The sequence below is a fragment of the Vespula pensylvanica genome, chromosome 20, assembly GCF_014466175.1.
Source record: "Vespula pensylvanica isolate Volc-1 chromosome 20, ASM1446617v1, whole genome shotgun sequence".
NCBI lineage: Eukaryota > Metazoa > Arthropoda > Insecta > Hymenoptera > Vespidae > Vespula > Vespula pensylvanica.
The window spans coordinates 3,164,110-3,185,348 of NC_057704.1; the positions used below are offsets into that span (position 1 = coordinate 3,164,110).

At 29.7% G+C, this 21,239-nt stretch overlaps 2 protein-coding genes across 10 annotated transcripts in view; one reads left to right on the forward strand and one right to left on the reverse strand.

The window, feature by feature from the left end:
• LOC122635962 (RING finger protein 17) overlaps window positions 1-21,239 on the forward strand; it is a 229,881-nt gene that overhangs the window by 138,497 nt on the left and 70,145 nt on the right. The gene's annotated exons all lie outside the window — the stretch shown is intronic.
• The window catches only part of LOC122635971, a 68,741-nt gene continuing 58,106 nt past the window's right edge, over window positions 10,605-21,239 (reverse strand). Inside the window, exons 3-4 of one of the 3 annotated variants that reach the window (XM_043826727.1) lie at window positions 18,424-18,778; window positions 10,605-10,827 (exon numbers count right to left, since the gene is read on the reverse strand). In XM_043826727.1, coding sequence (XP_043682662.1) covers window positions 18,432-18,778 — 347 coding nt within the window. In that variant the 3' untranslated portion in view covers window positions 10,605-10,827; window positions 18,424-18,431. Of the gene's footprint in view, window positions 10,828-18,167; window positions 18,325-18,355; window positions 18,779-21,239 lie in introns of those variants that run through there. The other 2 variants (XR_006328818.1, XM_043826726.1) reach the window with 2 other exon arrangements.

The following is a 21,239-nucleotide window of genomic DNA, read 5'->3' on the forward strand; positions in this document are numbered from 1 at the left end:
TAGATAGATAGATAGATAGGTAGATAGATAGATAGATATAGAGAGGGAGAGAGAGAGAGAGAGAGAGAGAGAGAGAGAGAGAGAGAGAGAGAAGGAAATAGAGTTACGTTTGCGATATCAACACTGCCATTTTCGTTATGTCATCACACACATAACCTCAAAGATTTTGTTTAACTAAACGAAATGGACGCTCGAGGCGTCCTTCGTCGTGTCGTTGTTCTTTATCACGAATTCTCTTTAAAAAACGAGGACGAAACGTAATATTTATATCGATAGTAATCGTTCATTTTCTTTGCTTCTATTTACATAAATTACTATTATTTACATAGATTACACCGACTCGACGTGCATGTTTATTTTTTTTTCTTTTCAATGTTTTTTTTTTCTTTTTCTTTTTTATTACTATCTTTCATTTTTATATATTTTTATCTATATTATTTATTTATATATTCTTATTATTTTTATTACTATCTTTCATTTTTATATATTTAATTATTATCTTATATGTGATACAATAAATTACGTAAAAAAATAATAGAATTTTATCGACACCGATCTAAGTAAATATTATTAGAAATAATAAAAGTTATTCGTTTCATTAAAACGTATAATTTGTTCTTCGATTCATACAATTTATCGATAATAACAATATTAAAATTATTTTCTTTTTCAGGTAAGATTCTATCGATCGAAGAGAATAAGGAAACCAAACGAAAAAAGAAAAAAAATGAAAGGGGGTAAGTTTCTCATTGTAACATTGCGCAAGAAATTTGTTTTTGAAAATTTCTCATCTTATTATCTCTTCTTCTTCTTCTTCTTCTTCTTCTTCTTTTTGTTATAATCTCTTTTTCTTTTTATGATTTCTCGTACGTTAACCTACGTTAAATTTATCACTTACGATTATCAATTTATTACTTACAAAAAGATCGATTTAATGATTTAATCAAGGAACATCATTCAAGAACGTAATTGTAATTAAACGAAGTGTAATACGAAAGAAAAGGAAGTAAACAGTATCCGTTATCATCGTCATCGTCATCGTTATCTTCATCATTATCGTTATCGTTAACGTTATCGTTATTGTCATTGTTGTTGTCGTCACAGACACGCGTAATATTTTATGCCGAAGAATCGTCATTAAATGCGGCTGTCGTTAATGACGTCATTAAATTCTTCGATGCGTCTCGTCTATCTCTTAAATCAAACGATACGTGCATATTACATATATCCATCTGCTTTCCTGAATTTTCTTCCCTTCTTTCTTTTTTCTTTTTTTTCTTTTTATCTTTCACCACGCGTTTTCTCCTATATCGTCGCATTTTCATATTTATATACTCCGTTGAGTCGTTGTCATCGTCTCATTTTCAATCTCTCTCTCTCTCTCTCTCTCTCTTTTGCTTTTTTTCTTTCTTTCTCTCTCTGTTCCATTCTACGATGATAAACTGTTCAATCTTTGCAATCTTTCGTACGATAGGATACATGTCATTTCTGTAAAAAAAAAAAAAAAAAAAGGAAAGAAAAGTATATATTGATAAATAGATTGTTCGGTATTTTGTAATATCAGCATCCCTTCAATATCGATCATCGTGCATATATATTTAGTTGTATATAGTTATATATGTTTAGTTTTATATATATAACTAATTATATATTATTATTATATATAGTAATTATATATTATAATTATATATAGTTGTATATATTATATAATATAATAGTTATATATATATATAATTAGTTATGTATAATTATACATATTATATATATATATGTATTTAGTTATATTTTTCATATTATAATATGCATATGAAAAATATTTTATTTGTATATATTTATTTGTATTAAATTGTAGTTATACATATATATTATATATAACTACTTATATATAATTATACATATTATATATATTATCTAGTCATATATAGTTATACATATTACATATAATTATATATGTTAAGTTATATATATATATATATATATATATATATATATAGCATACATATAATTTCATTAAACGATTAGATCTTTGTTTTTCTTTTTTATGATTTGTCTTCTTTAAAATTTTTTATTCAGAATATCGAATTCGATTAGGACGATTTAAATGTCGCAGGTAAATTTAAATGTCCAAACTTTCCTCATTAAATCGTATCTAATAATTGGTTTTTCATTTTTCACACATACGTACGCACAGTGCCTTACAAAAATATTCCAATTTAAAAATCGCTATTAAAATTGTAAATAATAAAACTATGCGTGTTAGACTTACATATATTCTGAAAATAATATTGCAACTACTACTACAACGTAAAAACTATCGAGATTATGTATGATATTTAAAGAGCATCGAATAATATTTATAGAAGTTATGAAACATTTATTATACAAAGGTGTATTGAAACAAGGTCAGAAAAGTATTCGAACAGAAATATTGAAACAAGATCAGAAGAATTCGAAGAAATCTAGCGTTCAACGAAATCAATATTTATATAGAGAAACTGGAAACATTTGTAGATACTCGGTTGATGTAGTGATACCGTGTAGTGAGTTTCGTGCTTCGTTATAAATAACATTAATTTATGTAATTATAATGAGTCGAAAAAAATGGAAAACGCAGATATGCGAGAGAGAATTAATATGAAAATTTCATAAAGAAGAAAAATCATAGAGGCAGATTACAAAATAGATGTGTATCTACGATATATTATATCATTAAAAAATACAAAATTGAAGAAACAATTAAAAACGTGCACCGTAGAGGTCGTCCAAAGAAACCAACTCGTAAAAAAGAAAAAATTATAATAAAAAGAAAAAAAAAAAATATATATATATATATAAATATTTCGGCTACAAATCTCATTCAAATGATTGCGTCAGAGTTTAAAAAGAATGTTCATCCTGAACTATGTCGCAAGATTTTACGCAAGAATGATTTTAATGGTAGAATTCCAAGAAATAAAACGAATCGAGTCAAGCGTTTTTGAAATTTGCAAAATACGTAAATAAGTTGAAGCTGTCTGAATTCAGGGATAAAATTATTTTCTTTTCGAACGAAAGCAAATTTTAATATATTTGATATATTAATTTTATTTTTATATATATTATATTCTATTTGTATTTATAATTTAATATATTATAAATCATATTATACATTATTATGATTATAAATTTGATAATATATATTAATCGGATTGACCTCGTTTATGTTTGGAGACAACACAGTTCAAAAATGAATATATTATGAAAATATTAAAGGCTGAATGATGTAAAAGTTTCATAAATACTATACTACGAGGCATAAAAGCCGTATTAAAAGCGAAAGGAAAGATATACAAAGTATCAACACTTCATTTTTGTCAAACTCCAAAATTTGATGAAGTATATAATTTGTTAATTTTATTCAATTTTCTTTAAAATGTCTAACATATTTAATTTAATTGTATGCTATATGAATTATTAATACTATACATGTATTATAATAAAATATTTTGTTACATATCTTATTAACGTTCAATATTTTATTTTAATTTTAATAACATAAAATTGAACATTAATGAAGTAAAATTTTTAATTTTTGTAAAAACATTTGATCAATTGCTTGAGTCATATTATCATATATATATTTATATATATTTATATTGTATATATATATATATATATATTACACAATATATACAATTATACAATATATTATACTATATATATTATATATAATATAAATAATATACATTATTAATAGTATATATATATCGTCTGTGTATGTATATTGTATATATCGAATATACTATATATTATTGCATATATATTATATATCTATTCATATATATATATAAATATCGTATATATACTGTATATATATTATATATATTGCATATAAATACACGTACGAAAGAAAATAAAAAAGTCGTAGATTTTCGCGAAAAACATACACGATAAAAATGACAGAGGTGGTCGTAACAAGTCCGTGCCGTATCGTCGGCCATATTGATTTCATTTTCCCGCCCAATTCGGAATGTCCACAGTCCATAAGCGAGAGAAGAGCGTTCGTATATAACAACGTATCGGAAGAACGCACTATACATATATACGTACACATATAAATATATATATATATATATATATACACATATATACACAACAAACATGTATCTACATACGTATAGACAACGATATACAGTAGTTGTGCGTTTCCGCGTGACGATTCGCACGCGGCTGGCATATTCAGTTATTTTTTTCTCCCGTTAGCAGCGGTGTGCTCTCGATATTGGTTTCTATGTGTTGGTTTCATTGTACCGCCTCGGTGTGATGAGAACCATGCCAGCGAATTATTTTCTTTCGCATAAACAAAGCCGCAACTTGAAAGAGAGGAGTTTAAATTGTTCGCTAGTTTTACGTGCCCGCGGCTTTCTCCCCCACTTCTACCATAATCCTCTCTCAGTTTTACCTCTCTATATCTTTCTCTCTATATCTATATTTCCTTCCACTACTCACGATATATACACTCTCATATCAGAATCGTATCATATTCTACTGGAAACAGCATACTTGTTGTGTTACTGTTAACGTTGCTCTTGCTACTTCTTTGTTACTACTATTATTACTATTACTACTACTACTACAATTATTGTTGTTATTGATGTTGTTGTTGTGGTTGTTGTTGATGATATTGTTATCATTGCCGCTGGCGAAATTGCTGTTGTTGTTATCCATCAAGAAAGATCCCGGGATACGAGACTGCGCTTGAAGCCCATTGATTAACCGTTGTCTGCTGCACCTTGCGAACGCGTGAGCGCGTGCGCTCTGAACAACGAGCAAAAGCGAGATAGAGATAGATAGATAGATAGATAGATAGATAGATAGATAGATAGATAGATAGATAGAGAGAGAGAAAGAGAAAGAGAGAAACAGAGAGAGAGAGAGAGAGGTAGAAAGAGGTAGAAAGAAAGAAAGGGGTGGTATAACCAGCGCGTGTTTCTACACGGTTCAAGCATCGTGTGAACCAGTGGCTCCGCGCTTTGGTCGAATGTTTTTTAGAGGAGGGATGAGGGAGGAGGGATGGCCTGTGGGGGTAGGGCGCGGTCGGTCGGCTCTCCCATTTATGAAAACTTTGTGCGTCGGCCGCGACGCACGCACCCACCCACGAATAAAATAACCCGTTGCGGATTATTTCTCTCGGTTTTTTTCTACCGTCCCCTCCGCATCTCCTACTGTACTGTTCACGCTCTGGCAATGTTCGTTCATCGAATCTGGAAGAATTCCATTCGGGGTTGAAGAGTTCTATTATTGTTCGAATATCTGGAATAAATCGCTTTTTTTTTCTTTCGTTTCTGTTTCTTCTTTCTTTCTTTTTTTTTTCTTTTTTTTTCTCTTTTTTTCTATTTTTATATATATATATGTATATATGTATATGTATATATATATGTATAATATATATATATGTTATATATAGACTATTTAATATTTTTTATACAATTTATTAATAATTTTTATATAATTTATATATATACTATTTATATATATATATATTATCTATTACATAGATATTATATATATTATATATAACTATAATATATGTATATATGTATATGTAATTTATATATATATACTATTTATACATAAATATTATATATATTTTTCTATTTTATATATATCTATTATCTATTTATATATGTATTATCTATTATATATATATATATTATTTAATAATAATATTATTTCATATAAATTATGAAAATGTTGGAATCTCCTCGATTAATAAAAATTTCGGTATAGTTAACGATTTAATATAATTTCTTAAAAATAACATTTCTAGTCTTATTTTAATTTTGACCGTCGATGTACGTATATCTGCGTGTAAAAAATCGAATATGGCCTTTTATTGATTAGTCGCATTAATTCTGTGATATCTTTAACGATTCAATAATACTTCTCTTTTTTTTTTTTTTTTTTTTTTCTTTTCATTTTCTTGTCAGTTAGAGAAAGAATCGTAGAAGGCAGACGTCTCTGACTTTTTTTTTTATTTTTTTCTGTTTTTATTTTTTTCTTTTGACGTTTCGAAGCTGCCTCGAACGTTTCTGGCAGGTTTCCATGTAAACCGAGCGCAAAGTGAAATCTCATTCGTGTAACAGCCTAGAAGCATTCTCATTTTACCTGTCGGCTACGTATATGTCGTTGTCTATGTTTGTGTATAAACACACACACACACACAAACATATACTTTATATTTTATACATCTTTTCCAACGTATTTACGATAAGAAAGAAGAAAGACACGTTTTACAATTCTAGTAAAAATCTAATGGCATTTTCGCGATATTTTAAAGTTCGCGTGTTTTGGATAGTTGAGCAACAGGAACAGAATATTAATAAAACAACTATTATAGTTTGCCTTGGAAGTATGCGTATTGGGTATCGATGTATTAATAATAATAAAAAAAAAAAGAAAAAAAATTACATAGTAATATTAATAATAATAAAAAGTCATTTTCATTCATCGATTTTCTTACCGCGATTACTCGTTCGATTCGATCACTCCATGATAATCGAAGTAACGTTTGAAAAGTTAAAAAATAAAGAGTAATAAATAAAATAATAAAAAAAAAAAATTTTTTTTTTTTTGCGAACTCGTATTCGTAATATTTTCTCTCCGAAGAAACGAGACGAAAAAAGATAAAGTAACAATGAAAATAAAAAAAAATATATTTTCGTCAGAGTATTAGGATTTTTCGCAAATTTTTGTCGATACTTATTTTATATTCATATTATATAAAATTTCCATGCGAATAATAATCTAACGATCAACAACCGAACTTATTGTTTTTTTTTTTCGTGAGTTTTTAATAGTCGCCGCACAAGGGTTAACCACATCCCATTTAACTTCCATCCCCTATCGCTCGCTCCAATAACAGAATTAATTCGTTACAATCGAATTCGATGTTCGGTCGGTTGAACTTTTGGAATTATAAATAATATGGATTTAAATCTCATAGATCACAAGCATGTTCGTAAATTTTCGTATAAAATGTCCGATTAAATTTAGTTTATTCCTGAAAAAAATGTATGTATGTATATATATATATATATAAGATAAAATAATTACATAAAATTTTTCAAAAACATTATATACATTTTATAAACGGATATATGCATTTAAATCGCGTATGTCCGAAACATAATGGTAAATTTTCGTTGTCCAAAATGTACGATTAAATTTATTTCATTCGTGGAAAAAAAATATATATATATATACAATAAAAAAAAAAAAAAATAAAACGATTAATAAAAATTTTTCAAAAAGTTTCCGATAGAAGAGTACACCAATATGTTGGAACGACATTGAAATGATAAATAATCGATCTATATCTTCTATTATAATAATATTTTCTTTAAATTATTTTACCGTTCTGACCATCTACCACTCCCTCTTTTTATCTTTCTCCCATTTCCACATAATAATATTAATACGATAAGAAAAATACGTTGAACGCACTCGGTCGTTCCAAAGCGAGGGAATAACTCGGTAACGAGAATTTATATAATATACACAAGCGTTTAAATAATAAACTAAAAGCGGTGAAAAGAGTTTGTTAAGAGGGTTAGGTGATAAGGGGAGTGATGATAAGGATAGGGTGAGGAAGAGAATGGAGAGGGAAGGAAGAGACCCTTATATATATATATGTATGTATATAATATATATATATGTATTATACTCCTATATACTCTTATATACATATATGTGTGTATATATATGTTATACTCATATGTACATATTTGTATATGTGTGTGTATGTATATATTATATATATATATATATATATATATATATATATAAAATACTCGTTAATATTAGATATAAAATCGTATATATAGGGTAAAAATCTAACGAAGGAGTTATCATTCACGTCACGTCACGTCATCCACACCGACTTATTTACATCTGCTATTGCTACTTGGAACAAACATTTTTTCACACTATAATAAGTAACAAAGAGTAGCAAGTAGAAAACGTAAGAGTGTAAGACTGGAGAGAGAAAGAAAGAAAGAAAGAGAAAGAGGATGTCGAAGTAAATAAAAGTACTAGAAATAATACTTAGAAAAAGTACTATTAAGATACAAATAAATATAAATACAAAACTAATAGAAATAAAGAAAAAATAGAAAAAGAGGAGGAAATTTTGTGAATGGTTCGATATAAAGAACGAAATGATATAGTAATGTGACGAGGATGAATAGTATTTGTAGAAGAGAAAATTGGTAAATGTACTGAAATCTCGATAGTAAAGATAGGAGTATCCTCGTTCAGAGATAAATAGATAGATAGATAGATAGATAGATAGATAGATAGATAGATAGATAGATAGATAGATAGAGAAATGGCACGTCTGCGCGGTTTAATTGCAGGACTTGCTGCGTCTCTTTCAAACCTGGATGCAAATGGGTCATAAAACTCGGCTAGCTAGTAGATACCTCATTTACGAGTGCAGAAAGTTTTTAAGGTCCTAAACGGGAACCGGAATAGAGTCGGTGGTTGAGAAATTGCTAAAGTAAGAGAAAGATGAGGGAAAATAGTTAGAGAAAGGAGAGTGGTTGGTTCCGTGAACGAACGAGTGGATCTATTTTATCGGTCTTGCTCTCACCTTTCTCTCTCTTTCTACACTTCTTTCATTCGAAAGTTCGAAAGTAATTCTCTTTTAGTCGGGAAGGGTAAAATCGCTGGTAGACTGCGACTTCGTAAGCAACTTATTCTTAGTGGTAAAAGATTGTCTTTGGCTTCTTTATCGATCGACCGTATTCAAGAAATATACCGAGAAGAAATAGCCTGAACGAAAAGAAAGAAAGAAAATATTACAAAAAGGAAAAAAGAACCACACGCACAACACTTATATCCGATTGTCACTTCGATCTATTTCAAATAAATCTATAATATATTCTTCAAAATTCATTCTCTTCGTAATAATCCTCTCTTCGTATTAACCCTTAAAACGTTCTTAAAACGACGAATACATTTTCACGTTTAATCATCGTTAACTTTAATATTGTCCAAGTATCTAGAATAAAGAGAATACAAAAATAACAAAATAATAATCGTGTTATAAACAAAATAATATAATAATAATAAATAATACAGAATAATAATAATAATGAAATAATAATAATAAATAATAAAACGTAGCGGAGTAGTATCAGCTAGGAAAGAAAGAGGATGAAGAATGTTTGGTTGGACTCTGCTTGGTACTGATTACACAGATGATACAGGTGAGAAGAAAGAAAGAGATAGAAAGAGACAGAAAGATAGAGAAATAGAGAGAAAGAAAGAGAAAGAAATAGATGACGATGAAGGTGCTGCAACAAGGATAGAAGAGATCGGTCTAAGAATCCATCAAGAAAACTGGTAATCAGGTGGAGCTAGTACCACGGGCCACTTTCAGGGGATCCAATCTCCTCGGGTATTTTAGCCGTCACCACCACCAGCGTAGTCGCCATTGGCGGAAGTTTTCCAGCCAATGTGGCAGCCAACCGTCTTCTCTTCTCTCTTTTCACTGCTTTCACTCCTTTTCTCTCCTTTACTCTCCTTTACTCTCTTAACCTCTTACTCCTTACCCCTATTATTCCATATCTTTTCTTTCTTCGATTTTCTTCGACGACGTATCCGATCGACTTCATCGATCTAAACAGTATCTACATCGTCTATCTAAAAACTTCCGAGACTTTCGAGGATTAATAAAAAATTGAAAAAGATTAAGAAAAATGTTAAGGTTTCAATGCTTCAAGTATTCTACATACATCGCCTGTTCAAAAATTTTCGAGATTGGATTAATAAAAAATAAAAAAATATTAACATGGTGGTTTCAATCGTTCAGGTGTTTTATATAATCTTGAATATAATTCATACGTTCATACAATCGTATGAAATTATCAGTAAACTCCTTCTTTAGGCGCATCACCGATTTCTTCTTGCTTCTTGCACGACAATGTATGCACTTGCTTACGCAGTTGCAATTGCAGTGATTTCTTCAGTGAGAAAATAAATGCCAGTTTTCAATTACACTCCGATATTCATTCGATTTGATGTCGAGTGACTTTTCTTTCTGATTATTTCCCCGAAATAATCATTCGTATGAAAAGTCTAATGCTTTAAGTGACAGAAACATTCAAATCACTGTGACACGTAAGTTGAACGTTCCAAAAAAGAACTTTCTAATAGTTTCACACGGTTCTCTGAACGTTCTGTGGGTTATAGTCAAGTGGGCAAGATTATGTAGAACGTTTGAAGCATTGAAACCACCATTTTTAGATTTCTCTATTTTTTATTAATCCAATCTCGCAACTTTTTGAACGGATGGTGTATATTTTACAAACTTGTCACTTTCGTTAATACAAAGTCGAATCGATTAACATCATTGTACAACGTTGATCAAAATAAAGAGAAAGAGGGGAAGAAAAGAAAAGAGAGAAAAGAATATATACAAGATTTTTCTTATATATTCTTATATATTAGATATTATAAGAATTTATTATATATAAGAATATATAAGAGAGAATAGGAAAATATAATTATTTATATTTTATGTTTTATATTTTATATTTTATATTTTATATTTTCCTCTTGCCAGTTTAGTGTATTTATTTTATATATAGATTTTCTGTGTTGGTCAAGGGTGAGGACGACGGCACATTGACCCATTTAAATGGACCCTGGGAAAACGTTTGTCGGTCGGCCAACGAGGAATGTAGTAACGTCCCCGGGAAAATTATTGTCCTTCGGGGAAAGTTCGGTGACCTCTATTCATCCTTGCATCCCGATGGATATGAATGAGCGGCTCGATGTTACCTATAAATTCAACGAATCCCTGTACCGATCGTTTCTCTCTCTTTCTCACTTTTCTCTCTCTTACAAGGTCGACTATAAACAAAAAAAAAATAAATAAATAAAATAAAATAAAGTGAAATAAATAACCAATCAAACACCATCTTCGCCGTTTATTTTTCTCTCATGTAACATATGTATCGTACTTGTTAATCGTGTGTGTGTGTGTTAGTGTTTTGTATACGTGTGCATGTATACATACACATACGCTCACACACACATGAACGAGGATCTACGTAGATACATACATATGTATATATAATAGTCGTTAATCGGACAAATATGAATTGAAAAATTGCTTCTTAATTTTTTTCAAGGTCGTCACATTTTCGATTGGATCAATTTCATTCAAGAAAGAATAATAATTATCGATTCTTTGGATATTTGATAATACCGAAGAAAATATCTTCACGTTCGTTCATGTATTTGCATGGAAATAAGAGTAGAGAGTAATAAGATTAGAACGAGGGACCAAAAGTTTACGAGGAAGATCGATGAGAGAATACTTTAGTTAGTTTCGTCGTAGTCAAATTCTATAAGATATAGTTAAACGTATAATTGGCGAACGTGTAATTCATGGCGAATTGCGATAAAATTTACTTAAGGATTTTTTATGGTAATCTTGTAAATCAACGTTTATTTCTCTCTCTCTCTCTCTCTCTTTTTTTCCTTTTTTTTTCTTTCTTTTTTCAATTGCATTCACAAAGGATTAATCATCGAACGTTAATTGTTTCTTTGTTAAGATTTTATCGATTAGTTGATTAGAGTATTAATGAAATATGTTGTATGTATAAATAGAAATATATATATGGAAAGGAACAGTCAAATGGTCGTTCTCTCTTTCTCTCTCTTTCTATCTATCTATTTATCTATCTACCTCTTTCTCTCTCTCTCTCTCTCTCTCTCTCTCTCTCTCTCTCTCTCTCTCTCTCTCTCGAATCGTTCTTTATTGAGATAATTCTCTGTACAATGTTTGCCACGATGTTTCCGAATAGCAACATTCTTGATCCAATATTCATTTATGGTGAATAATTTATTCGAATAATTATTTACGATAAGCAATTTATGCTTCGTGAATAATTATTCGTATGATTATTTGAATTGGGGATTCATCATAAATGTTGTATTCATTGTGAATACGTGTTAGCAACAGCGTACCTTTCTCTCTCTCTCTCTCTCTCTCTCTCTCTCTCTCTCTCTCTCTCTCTCTCTCTCTCATCTACGTTAGTATTTTAATTGCTTTCGAACGAGCCAGAAATATTTTCGATCTTCCTCCTTCACTTCCTCTTCCTCTCTCTCTTTCTCTCTCTCTCTCTCTCTCTCTCTCTTTTTCTCTCTCTCTTTTTTTTCAGATCGAAGTTCTATCACTCAACTTTGTGTTCGCATAGTTCAAATGATATCTCGTCCAAGTTAAACAGAATGAACAAACGAAACCTAACGAACGAGAAAGATCTTCGGGTTTTATTTTTCTATCGATATAGTCTTCTCTCTCTTCCTCTCCCTCCACCCTCACTCTTCCTACCAGTACCACCCTTCACAACAATTTTTATTTTCGGTAACGCGATAATCCGAACGATCTGTTTTTCACGTTGTTATATGGACGCATGAAACACTATGTATGTCTGTACGCATATATGTATGTACATATGTATGTACATGTATATATGTATGTATGTATGTATGTATGTATGTATGTATTCCGGTTTAGTTTTTCTCCAAACATCGATAAGAATAGAATCGCTTTTTCACGTTCCGACATTCAATTTCACTTCCACCTTTTTCCCTCGATCGGACTGAATAAAATGTGAAAAATTTATCTATAAATAAATTAATAAATAAAATAAAATGCGATAAAATAAAATAACGAAAGGGAATAAGCAGAAGAAGAAGAAGAAGAAAAAGAAGAGAAAGAAGAATGTAATTTTATAAGAATAACAAGAAGCGTTCATCGTTTCAGTGTTATAGAAAAAAGAAAAAAAAAGAAGAAGAAAGAAAGAAAAAACAAAAAAAATAAAGAAGAGAAAAACGAAGAAAGAAAAGGAAAAAAATAACGAGTTAACGCGTAATAGAATTCTATATGCCTGAAAAACATCGTCACATACAGAAAAAACGAACACGAACGAGATCGTACGTATGCATTTATGTATGTATATATATATATATATATATATATGTATGTATGTATGTATGTATATATATATTGTTGGATGGTTGGATGGTTGGATGGTTGGTTGGTTGGTTGGTTGGTTGGTTGGTTGGTCGGTTGGTCGAACTGAAGTTGAAAGTTGAAAAAGGAGGATAGATAGACCAACGAAAACAAATATGTGTAGATTGTGGGGAATGAGAAGGATAGAGAGATGGTTATAGAGAAAGGGAGATGAAAGCAAAAAAAAAGAAAAAAAGAACAAACAAAAAAGAAACTAAAAAAAAAAAAAGGAATAACAACAACAACAAAAAATATGTGAAATTACCCAGGATCGAGCGTGGGATGCAATTTTGATGCGAGATTAGACCGGAGTTCGTGGCCAGTGTTTCTCTATTAATTCGGCGATGTCGATTGGTCGCGTTCCGTGCGTTTGAATTAGATTAAATTTTAATCGAGTGCGGTATGCTCTCTCTCTCTCTCTCTCTCTCTCTCTCTCTCATACACACATACACAGTCTCTCTTTCTCTTTCTCTCTTTCACCATATTTGTCTCTATGTTACTCTCTCTCTCTCTCTCTGTTTCTCAATTACTCTTGTGAAAAAGCTCTGGCAAATCGTAACTACGATTGAAGCAAACAAGACCTCTACGTTGGTTACTATTATTATCTTTGTTTGCAAATATAATAAAAATATTGTTGAGGGGATAATTGAACAGGGTGGTGAAGGGGTGGAGGGGTCAGAAAAGAAAAGGGAAGGGAGGTGGGCCAAGTTCTTCTAACTCTTCAAACTCCATTAAAATTTTTCTTCTTGGTTAGAAAAGAGAGAGAGAAAGAGAGAGAGAGAGAGAGAGAGAGAGAGAGAGAGAGAATACAGTACGTTTAAAGATCTAACGAATAGAAGAAGTTGGATAGAAGAAGAATGTCGAGACTACGTCGTTAATTCTTCCTTCATTAACTAGTGATGGTTTTTTTTTTAAGAAAAAATTAAAAAAGAAAGATAAAATAGAAAAAAGAAAGGAGGAAGGACATCGTTCGTCGGTCGCGTGTACCGTCGAAAGAAAAAGAAAAGAAATGAAAAGAAAGAAGAAAAAAAAAAAAGATTTTCCGAACTAATTATCCTTCGCCTTTAACTCGACTTCTATATCTCTTTTCTTTCAATGATTCGTATTCTTCTATTGTTATAATCAACTATAATGTTTATCTCATAATGAATTGTCCTGGATTTATTACGAGGATTTAAAGGACACATTGTGTATTATAAATTATTTTTATACATACATACATACATACATACATACATACATATAAAATATTTATGAGTTACGAGAGTATTCTTTATTTTGTTCACAATGGCGCGATACAAATTTGACAATTTTTTTATTCATTTATTATTATTACTATCATTATTATTATTATTATTATTATTATTATTATTATTATTATTATTATTATTATTATCATTATCATTTTTTATTTTCTTTTTAACACGTACGCTTATACATATAAATATTAACGAACGAACGAACAAACGAACGTACGTACATTAACGTAACAAGATTTTTGATTAGATAAAACCAAGAGATGACTCTCGTGCCAACGTACTTAGTTATAATGTATAAATAGAAATAGTCTCGGGGGATAATGATGGGAAAGGATGGGGAGGATACAGGGAGGGACGAGATAAAAGAATAAAAAAGAAAAAAGGAATAAGAAAAGAACGAAAAGCTTCGCTCTCTAATTCGAGTCTATTCGATTAATCGCAAATAAGCACTTCTTTCTCGGTGCAAAATCGTGATGTTCCCTTACCTCTTCCCCCTACCCCCTATTCTATACTACCTATCCTCCTCCTATCGAACAACCACCCACCCGACAAAATTGTCGACGTTTTTCGAGTCGATTGTCTCGCTTCATCTCGGAATACGGACTCGAATGACTTTTGTACAGGTGTGCCCTGGAAACTATTCTACGTACTATCAGCTGGCTCTCGAATTTCCAAACGGGTTGAAACTTCTTGTTTTACTCGATAAGAAGTGGGTGGTGGGTAGAAAGAATAAGAACAGAGAGAGAGAGAGAGAGAGAGAGAGAGATAGAGATAGAAGTTGCGGAGAAATTCTTTGAAACTAAGGAGCAATGAAAAAGAAAACGAAAGAGAGAGAGAGAGAGAGAAAGAGAGAGAGTGAGAGAGAGAGAGAAAATAAATAGATAGAAAAGGGATAAAAGAACTTGGGGACAGTAGAAGTCAAGTTTCTCATCCCAGAGTACGATCTCATCAACGTTTAAGAACCGCACAGTGGCTTTTCTTGAATCTAAGAATCTTCGAAGGAGCTTGCTGAGGGTGGTGGAAAAAAAGAGGAGGGCTAAGGTGATACAAAACGTCTTTTATTTCCTTTTCGAAACGACGACGTTCTACGACGAGCAAGAGAAAAAAGAACGTGATAATATTTCTTTCGTATGTTTTTTTTCTTTTTCTTCAACTACTTTATTATTTTCATCCTTCTTTTCTTTTTATTTCGATAGTATATTCTTAGACAAGCGATCTCGTTTTCGCGTAGAATTTGAAAGGAAAAAGAAACAAATAAATAAAGGAAAAGATAAAGGAGTCGCAAAGAATAACTCTGCGATGTAGATAAGGGTAGTAAATTAATAGATAACAAATTGATAACAGATGCAGAATCGTTAAAGTCGTGAAAAGTCAAAGAAGAAAAAAGAAAAAGAAAGAGAGAAAGTTACGAGATTATTTTTAATATTGTCACTCCTCCATCCCCCAACCCCTTCCTCTCCGTTTGATAATATCGTTCTTTATCGAAGCACCAAAGCTATTCGCTTTATCTCGTTCCATTTTAATATACGTCTCCTTTCGCTTACGCTACTATTAAAATTTTTTTTATGTGACACGTTCGTCAGCCAGTTCGACTCTCCAATCGATCGTAGAATAACGATATGAAAAAAAAAAAAAGTAGAGAAAAAAAACTATTCGAGATTCGTTATGTCGCTCACCTTTTTCTACACCCTTTGCTATTTTATATTTTTTAATTTGAATCGAAATCAGTACGCTTCTTATTCGCACCTGATGGTTTCTTTTTTTTTTTTTTCATTTTTTTTCTCTCTTTCTTTTTTTCTTCTTTTTTTTTTTTGTTTCTTTTTGTTCTTTTCTCAACCTTCCTACGCCCTTCTACCACGTCCTTTCCTATTTTATATTTTTTTTAACTCGAGTCGAAATGAATATATATTTTAATTGATACCTGATCGTTTTTTTCTTTCCTTTTTTTTTTTTTCTTTTCTCACCCTTCCTATACTCTTCTACTACACCCTTTCCTATTTGATATTTTTTAACTCGAATCTAAATGAATATATTTTTTTTTTTTGTAATTTACACCTGATCGTTTATTTTTTTCTTTTTCTTTTTCTTTCAATATCTTTTTGTTAACCCTTTCGTTTTTTATTCTTTCCTTTCTCTCTCTCTCTCTCTCTCTCTCTCTCTCTCTCTCTCTCTCTCTCTCTCTCTTTCCATCCCTATCCCCTTATTTTTCTATATCATCTTTATCTATAACTATCATGGGATAAACAACTATGGCCTTTTTTCCTGTCGAAAAATTTCCAAAGTTAATCGATTACTGTCCGTTTTCGTAACTTTGGCGAAAAGTATATCCATTAACAGACAGATAAATCAAACCTACGAACCTACGATCTATATCAATGAATTATTCTTATAAATAATACGATCTTACAATTATTATAAGCCTCCCTCTTATTTACATATTTTCAATATAATTATATTACGCTTACTATAATCATCGTCTCGTTTGATAATCACTTTCGCTTAATAATTAGAATCATTAAGATATAAAAAAAAATTCGTTTCGTTTCGTTTACGATCGACGATATCTCTTAGAATTCGTTTAAACAAAGAATATTGTTTTCTTCTTGTTTTTCTTTTTCTTTTTTTTTTTCTCTAGAGAAAAGAGTTAGTCGTCCTACGTTTCTTTCTTTTACAAATGACAAATGACAAATATTATCGCTTTTCGTAGACACAAAAAAAAAAATTATCAAAAATAGTTACATATATCTTTTTTTCCTCGATAGCTGTTCGATACTTTATTGCCGTTTACCGAATTTTTTCATTGACTCGAACTTTTTTTTTCTTCTTTTTCCTCTTCTTTATTTTACAAAGATACTATAGATCGGGCCCTCTTTCCATTTTATATTTTCACGTTTCCCTACACAATCCCTTTGTCCCGACAATCTTCGCAACTCGAAGAATTCTGTTATCAACGTGAAAAAGAGAAAAAGAAGAAAATAGGAAGGTGGAACCTTTCTCGTCCTTCTTCAGACTTCTTTCATCTTCAAAATAAAAAAAAAAAAAAAAAGAAAAAAAAATAAAGAATTCTTCTATGGAGTTTAGTTCTCGTTCGATCCAAGATTATCACCGTTCTGTTCCGATGTAATTCGTAGTTAATGTTCACTCTATCAAGAAAACATCACTGTATCCATTTATCTTATTCTCGAACGAAAATTCTGTCCGTTGATTCCGTAAGATGAGAAAGGAGATAAATACAGGGTGCTCGAAAAGATTGGGACCAAACTATTTACCGAGGTCAAATAGATAAAAACAAAGTTTATATGAATTTATATCCAAAAATGCTTTATTGAAAGGTATTTAAAGATTTTTATAATTTATAGTAGGAATTGTAAAAAATGTTCGAATTCATGATTTTCTAATTCTTTCTTTCTTTCTTCTTTTTTTTTTCGTGTTATAACTCTCTCTTTTGTTGTTACGTATTTTATGTATTATAATTCTCAATGATAGTTATTGTTTATGAAAGATATAAGTTTGAGAATGTATTCAAAAATGATAAATGTTATTTCTAATATAGTTGAAATATTAGAAAGAATTCGGCGATCATTAATTCGACGAAATCAATTTTCGAAAATTTCTTATAACTGTCATAAAAAATTATAAATATATAATCTTTGAATATATTTTATAATTCAATGTATTAATTATATAATCTTTGAAAGTATATATCTTAAATAAATATGGTTATATAATGAATATATTTAATTATAAAATATATGAAATATATTTTATATCAATATTTTATATCTTTATATATAATTAATATATTTCATTAATATTTCATATATTCCATATATTTTATAATTAAATAAATTCATTATATAACCTTTCAAAACATATATCTTTTCAATAAAGCATTTTCGGACCTAAATTTGTACGAACTTTTTTTATCTTTCATTTGATCTCAATGGTTACGTAGTATAAATTTGGTACCAATTTTTGGACATCCTATATATATATATATATATATATATATATATATATATATATATATATAAAGAAAACGGAGTAAGACAGAGAAAGACAAAAAAAACAAATATTCTCATCCAAAGGAATCACCAGCTGGCTTATTTTCGTTTAACGAAGATATTTTCGAGTAGTTCCTTAGTGATGACGCGATGTGGCCTTGTAGGATCCTCCGTAGGTTTCCCATACAATCGGCTGTTGATGACGTAAAGCTTTGGACTGAGCTCGCATCTAACGTTGAACCACCAGTCGCAAACGAAGACGACCTGACTGAATTGCGTGCCATTCGGGCACAAGAATGTCGCCTGTCGGCCATCTATGTCGCAATAATGCCAAGCTTGGCATCTGGTCTCAACGTCGGCAAAAAACCCTGGATAGGGCTGATCGTCGCAATAGAAATTCGTATACGGCACCTTTCCTAGCACCGGATAATCCGTTCCCGGCCGACCTGAAAAATGTTAGGAACAAGACTTTATTTTATATAGGATCTGAAATTAAAACTGATTGATATCTTTTAACGTAACAATGTTTGTTATTATTATTTAACGTAATAATTATTATTATTGTTATTTCATAAATCATCGATAATCGATAATCATTTTTATAATTGTTAATAAAGAAATTAATTCAATGGATAATTTAATAATTAATCCTCATCGATCCTTTAAGAAACTCTAAACACGAAATTTTTATAACGAAAATTTGAAGTTGAATTAATTTCAATTAAAGAGTACAATTCTCGGTAGTGTATCTTTAAAATAATATACAATTACTCCCAATTTATCTGATCTATCAAAATTTTTATAAAATTTATATATATATATATATATTTGTCGAAAATTTGTCGAAATGCAGAGATGCATTTATCAAATCGAAAGTAAAATAAAGAAAAGAAATTAATTCATTCGATAACTTAACCAACCTCCACCGATCCACGAAACCTTAAACACGAAATTTTTATAACGAAAATTTGGAATTGAATTAATTTCTAATAAGAGAAAAACTCTCGATCTTTAAATCGTATCTAAAATAATATATAATTACTTCTCGATCTATCCGATCTATTAAAATTCTTGTAAGATCGTATATCATAAACGTTTCCAATCTCAGTGTTCTAAAAATATAAGCACACGCATGTATTTATATATATATAAAATATATATATATAAATTTATATATATATATAAAAAGAAAATAAATTAATTTCTAATAAAAATATATACAATTACTAAAAATAATATACAATTATCCTCGATCTATCCGATCTATTAAAATTTTTGTAAGATCGTATATCATAAACCATTCTCAATGTCCTCGAAATACACACACACACCCACCCACACACCCACACACACACACACATATATATAAAAAAATTTATTGAAATGCAAAAATGCATTTATCGAATTAAGAAAAAGAATGATAACGATCAACGCTGATAAGTAACGATTTATGGCAATCCATTTCGATTCTATCTTTCTCCTCAAATCCATTTTAATTTTAACCTATGTCCATACATTTATAAGTTCGCAAGTTGAGTAAGTCATTGTTTGCTTAGAGAGCTAGCAGACGGAATAAATTGAATTCCGTAGTAGTACGTTGGAAGTTTCATAACACCATTGGAACATCTCTAACTTGCCATAAGGTATAGAAGTAAAAAGCCCTACTATTTCTCTCTGTGCTACGGCATAAGAATATTAAATGATAGCGGAAAGCTCCTATCTCTTAATGATAAAAGTCAGAAGCTCTCGCGTTACTATAATCCCTTTTTATCTCTTTTGAGACACGCTCGATACTCAAAGAGAAGGTCTCGTCACTATTATATTGTAAAAAAAATCTTACGTCTCATTTGACTTAAAAAAAACTTTAGAAAATAAATTATCATAAATTTTGTTCCGACAATAAACGTGGAAAATATTAGGTAGATGTGTATCTATATATTTTTCTAATCGACCATTATCGTTTATTTGTTTATTTCATTTCTTTATAATTATACGATATAACAAATGTATATATATATATATATATATATATATATATATGGATAGTTTATTTTGAAAAATTATAAATCTGTTCATTTTTTTTTTCTTTTTGATGATATATCACATATGCGATTAATTTATCGTAAACATTTTATTTATAACTAGTAAATATTTAATATCTTAAAAAATACTAATGCTTCGTTCAATTTAAAATTGTCCGATAAAAGAAATCGCGTAGAGATTGATTATGAAAGTTGCGTAAATCGAATTTCCATAGACATACAAAATATATTTCGAGTATAAAATATATTACATATATATAAAATAATATATAAGATATATAAATATATAAAATATAAATATATAAATATATACAAATATATTTGTGATATGTAATTTTTCATAAATTGAAATTAATTAATTTTTACAATCGACTAATTACAAAAATGTTCGAAATCCACTTACAACCCCATAAATATATATATATATATATATATATATATATATATTATTTTAGTTAAATTCGTTTAAAAGAAATGTATATAATCAAATTACATATTGATAAATCAGTAAGAACATTATCAGACTCGACATAATTAATTTCTATTTTTCAATAGAATTTGACTAATTGCTAACCTTTAATTTTCTCGAATAAACAAAAAATGGATTTGCGCGACTTTCAAAATAAACGCTGTATATATACATACGTATATACATCATACATATGTATCAACGAGATTTCAATTGGGAGGTAAATATTTCAAAACAATTATCAAACTATATTCTCTATTCGGTATTTCTACTTTGTCCCTTAGCGGATACCAACGTACAAATACACATTGTAGTTATATCAAATTAATCGATAATTACCAGGTACAGATAGAGAGAGAGAGAGAGAGAGAGAGAGAGAGAGAGAGAGAGAGAGAG